This window comes from Mizuhopecten yessoensis, unplaced genomic scaffold, assembly GCF_002113885.1.
Source record: "Mizuhopecten yessoensis strain PY_sf001 unplaced genomic scaffold, ASM211388v2 scaffold7157, whole genome shotgun sequence".
Classification (NCBI taxonomy): Eukaryota; Metazoa; Mollusca; class Bivalvia; order Pectinida; family Pectinidae; genus Mizuhopecten; species Mizuhopecten yessoensis.
In genome coordinates, this window is record NW_018406909.1 from 30,168 (window position 1) to 37,350 (window position 7,183).

General features: G+C 41.5%; 1 protein-coding gene across 1 annotated transcript; it reads right to left on the minus strand.

Moving 5' to 3' along the window:
- Positions 1–270: 270 nt before the first annotated feature.
- LOC110453189 (basic proline-rich protein-like) lies at positions 271–6,880 on the minus strand. The gene is made up of 3 exons (XM_021502040.1): positions 6,764–6,880; positions 3,858–3,950; positions 271–1,285 (listed from the first exon to the last, which is right to left on the minus strand). Exons 1-3 carry the CDS (start codon positions 6,870–6,872, stop codon positions 993–995), a joined length of 495 nt encoding a protein of 164 aa, XP_021357715.1. The 5' UTR covers positions 6,873–6,880; the 3' UTR covers positions 271–992.
- Between the last annotated feature and the right edge of the window lie 303 nt (positions 6,881–7,183).

The following is a 7,183-nucleotide window of genomic DNA, read 5'->3' on the forward strand; positions in this document are numbered from 1 at the left end:
ACAACAGTTACTGGTGAGAACACATCAGTCAGAACGCGCTCAAACACAACAGTTACTGGTGAGAACACATTCATATTATATTCTTCATATCATTTACTACGATGCTACAATTGATGATTTTCTTGTGTATCTCCTAAAAAGAATTTAGATGTCATAACAACTATGTTTCCAAAATATATCATGTTTCAAAAATGTTGTTTATTCTACCTCACAGAACCACCAGGTTTACATACGTAGCCCCCCCCCCCCCCCCCCCCCCCACCCCCCAATACCTATACAGCCCACAATGCTTACAGTTCCTCAATATATTTGATGAAAATTTCCTCCAATATTCCTGATATAATTGATACATATTTTATCGGAGGACAAACATTTCACCTACTTGGTTGGTGACTGGTGTGACCCTATACACTTGGCACCCTAACTTCTATGAATAATTCCACCTACATATAACTCTTTCATTTTTCCTTCAATAAAATTCATCAGTTTGAAAATATGTTTGTATCAAAGTTTTACTTTATACTGAAACGATAAATATGTATGAAAGGTTCCACAACATTTCAAGACTGACTGGTGCCTTTGTCCAGTTGTGACCGACTAGCTTGACAAAGGGACCAGTGGGTCTGCAACATTGCGACATGTTCTCTACATACATTGTTTGTGTAAAAAGTACCACTTTTGATCCATAGGAACAATCAGTTTAGTGATCCTAGGCCCTCATACATCTGTATCCTAGGCCCTCATACATCTGTATCCTAGGCCCTCATACATCTGTATCCTAGGCCCTCAAACATCTGTATCCTAGGCCCTCATACATCTGTATTTAATTCAAAAATCAAAGATAACATTGCACTTTCTTGATCACAGTTTGTTTGGTGAACTGATCATAAAGTTGAATAACAGCGGCCTTTGTAGTGACGTTTTTCTCTTCATATAGCCGCAGTGTTGACAATGCTTTTCATAGTCGCCAAGATATGGGACCATCCTTAGTCTCACTGGGGTGGTGGCTGTGCAGGATAAGGCACAGCTCCCTGGGAGTCAAACTGTATATGTGAGGCGGGGTAAGGCTGGGGTGGGAGGTTTGCTCCAGGGTAGGACTGAGGTGGGAGGTTTCCTCCAGGGTAGGGCTGAGGGTTTGCTCCAGGGTAAGGCTGGGCTGCAGAAGGTGGTGCAGAGGGCTCATATCCTGTCTGAGGGGGGAGGCTTGCTCCTGGGTAGGGCTGTACACCATAGGGCGGGGCAGTAAACTGGCCTGTCGGATAGGCTCCAGCTGGGTAGGGCGGAGCTGTAACACAAAACAGTTTACTATTACTATACTCGAACAGTATTTGGAGAACTAAATTAAACTTGCTTTAGAATGGTTGAGTATAACAGAATTTCAATTTAATACTAAGATACTGTATGTAACAATTAGTGGACACTAGTCAGAGGTACGTAACAGCTAGTGGACACTAGTCAGAGGTACGTAACAGCTAGTGGACACTAGTCAGAGGTACGTAACAGCTAGTGGACACTAGTCAGAGGTACGTAACAGCTAGTGGACACTAGTCAGAGGTACGTAACAGCTAGTGGACACTAGTCAGAGGTACGTAACAGCTAGTGGACACTAGTCAGAGGTACGTAACAGCTAGTGGACACTAGTCAGAGGTACGTAACAGCTAGTGGACACTAGTCAGAGGTACGTAACAGCTAGTGGACACTAGTCAGAGGTACGTAACAGCTAGTGGACACTAGTCAGAGGTACGTAACAGCTAGTGGACACTAGTCAGAGGTACGTAACAGCTAGTGGACACTAGTCAGAGGTACGTAACAGCTAGTGGACACTAGTCAGAGGTACGTAACAGCTAGTGGACACTAGTCAGAGGTACGTAACAGCTAGTGGACACTAGTCAGAGGTACGTAACAGCTAGTGGACACTAGTCAGAGGTACGTAACAGCTAGTGGACACTAGTCAGAGGTACGTAACAGCTAGTGGACACTAGTCAGAGGTACGTAACAGCTAGTGGACACTAGTCAGAGGTACGTAACAGCTAGTGGACACTAGTCAGAGGTACGTAACAGCTAGTGGACACTAGTCAGAGGTACGTAACAGCTAGTGGACACTAGTCAGAGGTACGTAACAGCTAGTGGACACTAGTCAGAGGTACGTAACAGCTAGTGGACACTAGTCAGAGGTACGTAACAGCTAGTGGACACTAGTCAGAGGTACGTAACAGCTAGTGGACACTAGTCAGAGGTACGTAACAGCTAGTGGACACTAGTCAGAGGTACGTAACAGCTAGTGGACACTAGTCAGAGGTACGTAACAGCTAGTGGACACTAGTCAGAGGTACGTAACAGCTAGTGGACACTAGTCAGAGGTACGTAACAGCTAGTGGACACTAGTCAGAGGTACGTAACAGCTAGTGGACACTAGTCAGAGGTACGTAACAGCTAGTGGACACTAGTCAGAGGTACGTAACAGCTAGTGGACACTAGTCAGAGGTACGTAACAGCTAGTGGACACTAGTCAGAGGTACGTAACAGCTAGTGGACACTAGTCAGAGGTACGTAACAGCTAGTGGACACTAGTCAGAGGTACGTAACAGCTAGTGGACACTAGTCAGAGGTACGTAACAGCTAGTGGACACTAGTCAGAGGTACGTAACAGCTAGTGGACACTAGTCAGAGGTACGTAACAGCTAGTGGACACTAGTCAGAGGTACGTAACAGCTAGTGGACACTAGTCAGAGGTACGTAACAGCTAGTGGACACTAGTCAGAGGTACGTAACAGCTAGTGGACACTAGTCAGAGGTACGTAACAGCTAGTGGACACTAGTCAGAGGTACGTAACAGCTAGTGGACACTAGTCAGAGGTACGTAACAGCTAGTGGACACTAGTCAGAGGTACGTAACAGCTAGTGGACACTAGTCAGAGGTACGTAACAGCTAGTGGACACTAGTCAGAGGTACGTAACAGCTAGTGGACACTAGTCAGAGGTACGTAACAGCTAGTGGACACTAGTCAGAGGTACGTAACAGCTAGTGGACACTAGTCAGAGGTACGTAACAGCTAGTGGACACTAGTCAGAGGTACGTAACAGCTAGTGGACACTAGTCAGAGGTACGTAACAGCTAGTGGACACTAGTCAGAGGTACGTAACAGCTAGTGGACACTAGTCAGAGGTACGTAACAGCTAGTGGACACTAGTCAGAGGTACGTAACAGCTAGTGGACACTAGTCAGAGGTACGTAACAGCTAGTGGACACTAGTCAGAGGTACGTAACAGCTAGTGGACACTAGTCAGAGGTACGTAACAGCTAGTGGACACTAGTCAGAGGTACGTAACAGCTAGTGGACACTAGTCAGAGGTACGTAACAGCTAGTGGACACTAGTCAGAGGTACGTAACAGCTAGTGGACACTAGTCAGAGGTACGTAACAGCTAGTGGACACTAGTCAGAGGTACGTAACAGCTAGTGGACACTAGTCAGAGGTACGTAACAGCTAGTGGACACTAGTCAGAGGTACGTAACAGCTAGTGGACACTAGTCAGAGGTACGTAACAGCTAGTGGACACTAGTCAGAGGTACGTAACAGCTAGTGGACACTAGTCAGAGGTACGTAACAGCTAGTGGACACTTGTCAGAGGTACGTAACAGCTAGCGGACACTAGTCAGAGGTACATAACAGCTAGTGGACAATTGTCAGAGGTACGTAACAGCTAGTGGACACTAGTCAGAGGTTTATAACTAAGTACAGGCGATCTTACATCAACATGTTAAGAATATCATACATCAATCACTATCCTGATCAGGTTTGAGAGATCATAGAGAGCTAACTAATGATTCAACTAATGTACCAGCAGTATACTTACCGCCTGCTGGCTGAATAGTATAACCATCACCAGGTGGGTAGGCAGCACCACTCATATCTCCACCAGGCAAAGGGGGCTTACTCATGTCAGAACCTAAAACAAATAAATACAAAGGGAGCTAACTCATGTCAGAACCTTAAACAAATACAAAGGGAGGTTACTCATGTCCGAACCTTAAACAAATACAAAGCGGCCTTACTCATGTCAGAACCTAAAACAAATACAAAGGGGCCTTACTCATGTCAGAACCTAAAACAAATACAAAGGGAGCTTACTCATGTCAGAACATAAAACAAATACAAAGGGGCCTTACTCATGTCAGAACATAAAACAAATACGAAGGGGGCTTATTCATGTCAGAACCTAAAACAAATACAAAGGGGCCTTACTCATATCAGAACATAAAATAAATATGAAGGGGGCTTACTCATGTCAGAACATAAAATAAATATAAAGGGGGCTTACTCATGTCAGAACATAAAACAAATACAAAGGGGACTTACTCATGTCAGAACAATTTTTTCTTGCTGAAATGGACACGATATAGTCAGAAGTGTTATTTCCCCATATAAACCAAGGAGAACAGATAACCAAAGGGTAATATAACTAACAATTTATATAATGCACATAAGGGCATTTCTATCCATACAACTTGTGAGGAACATCCATGTGGAACATCTGCATTGGATATACATGCGGATCATCCGCGTGGGACATACATGCAGAACATCCACGTGGGATACACATGTGGAACATCCACGTGGGATACACACATCCCACATTGGTGTAATCATTTACCTATACTATTATGAAGTAATTATCAGATGCAACAATGTTTTATTATGAGGTTATACAATTGAAAATGTGTCAAATTGTCATATGACAGACTGTGGCAATTAATCTTGCTGTCAGCAAGTTTTTACTCCACCCCAAGAATAAAACATTTGAAAGCTGGCCCTGAAGCTGGCCCTGAAGCTGGCCCTAAAGCTGGCCCTGAAGCTGGCCCTGAAGCTGAAGCTGGCCCTGAAGCTGGCCCTAAAGCTGGCCCTGAAGCTGGCCCTGAAGGTCTTTCATGGATCGTTAAAGTTTAGGTATGCTGGACATTTTCTGTTCTTCCCAAATATGGCTTCAGTTTGTGTAACAGTACGTTATCTAGAAATTCTGCCATAATTAGTGTTCCTTCTGCATTGTCTACGTCCTGTTTTTCCAAAATTTTGGTTAAGAGTTTGGAGAAGAAGAGTCATTCATTATATACAGGTATTAGGAATACAGAGGTTCTACCCTGGGGTGCAAAATTTGGTGTCAGAACATCAGTACAGCCTCAGTTCTGACTCAAGTTCTAGGTAGATTATCTATATCCAACATGCCTATATATGATAGACTCTATTAGCCACTATGATCTGGTTTCTGACTAGGACGTTTCCCTGTTTACTTTGTTCAATTAAGAAAGTGGTGACCTATATACTTTCTAAGAGCCAGATGCGGTGGAGGAAATTCCTGTTTTTTTTTAGGAAATGCCTAACTCCAGAGGTACACTACTTGATTTTGATATTGTGAGGAAATGCCTAACTCAAGAGTTACCTGGTTTGGTTTGAGGAAATGCATAGCTCCAGAGGTACACTACTGACATATTTAGATGTGTACACAATGTTTATGGACATGTTTAGATGTGTACTCTATGTTCGCTGACATGTTTAGATGTGTACACAATGTTTACTGACATGTTTAGATGTGTACTCTATGTTTGCTGACATGTTTAGATGTGTACACAATGTTTATGGACATGTTTAGATGTGTACTCTATGTTCGCTGACATGTTTAGATGTGTACACAATATTTACCGAAATGTTTAGATGTGTAAACAATGTTTGCTGACATGTTTAGATGTGTACACATTGTTTACCGACATGTTGAGATGTGAACACAATGTTTATGGACATGTTCCAATGGGGACACAATGTTTACAGACATGTTTAGATGTGTACACAATATTTACCGAAATGTTTAGATGTGTAAACAATGTTTGCTGACATGTTTAGATGTGTACACATTGTTTACCGACATGTTTAGATGTGAACACAATGTTTATGGACATGTTCCAATGGGGACACAATGTTTACAGGCATGTTTAGATGTGTACACTATGTTTCCTGACATGTTTAGATGTGTACACAATGTTTACTGACGACATATTTAGATGTGTACACAATGTTTACAGACATGATTAGATGTGTACTCTATGTTTGCTGACATGTTTAGATGTGTACACAATGTTTATGGACATGTTCAGATGTGTAAACTATGTTTACTGACATGTTTAGATGTGTACACAATGTTTATGGACATGTTTAGATGTGTACACAATGTTTGCTGACATGTTTAGATGTGTACACAATATTTACCGAAATGTTTAGATGTGTAAACAATGTTTGCTGACATGTTTAGATGTGTACACAATGTTTACTGACGACATATTTAGATGTGTACTCTATGTTCGCTGACATGTTTAGATGTGTACACAATATCTACTGACATATTTAGATGTGTACTAAATGTTTACTGACATGTTTAGATGTGTACACAATGTTTAGATGTATACACTATGTTTACTGACATGTTTAGATGTGTACACTGACATGTTTAGATGTATACACTGTACATGTTTAGATGTGTACACTGTACATGTTTAGATGTGTACACTGATATGTTTAGATGGGTACACTGACATATTTAGATGTGTACTAAATGTTTACTGACATGTGTAGATGTGTACACTGATATGGTTAGATGTGTACACTTGTATGTTTAGATGTGTACACTGTACATGTTTAGATGTGTACACTGATATGTTTAAATGTGTAAACTGCACATGTGTACATTTTCAGTAATATTGAGTTGGGATTTACCTTGATTGTTGATGTCATAGGGAGCAGGACCAGTTGTTGTGTCATAGGGAGCAGGACCAGTTGTTGTGTCATAAGAAGGGGGTGGTACCAGTGGCTGGCTCACATTCATAGGCTGAGCTGTAACATAATTAATTTCATCTCAATTGGATCCTTGTCAGAACTCACTTGATTTTTACACTCACAACACTGTTCTAGATTGCTTTCGTTAGTTTCGCCTTTAAAAAAAATAAAAATGGATCCTTATATAAGTACTGATGACAAATTCTTTTTATCAATCAAATCAGTAAAAGAACCATTCAAATTTAAACCAGTCAATTTCCATTACAAAGGTTACTCTATTAAATTCTTTGATGACTTCATGAGGAAATCAACATCCAAGTCATTGATGATAATGTTACCCTTATCTTTAGTAATACATCA

Excerpts from the sequence above, each read along its gene's own strand:
- LOC110453189 (XM_021502040.1), bottom strand. The coding sequence starts at position 6,872 with ATGAATGTGAGCCAGCCACTGGTACCACCCCCTTCTTATGACACAACA. Across the intron at positions 3,951-6,763 it reads CTATGACATCAACAATCAAG|GTTCTGACATGAGTAAGCCC; the intron begins GTAAATCCCAAC and ends TATTTGTTTTAG. Across the intron at positions 1,286-3,857 it reads TACTATTCAGCCAGCAGGCG|CTCCGCCCTACCCAGCTGGA; the intron begins GTAAGTATACTG and ends TTTGTGTTACAG.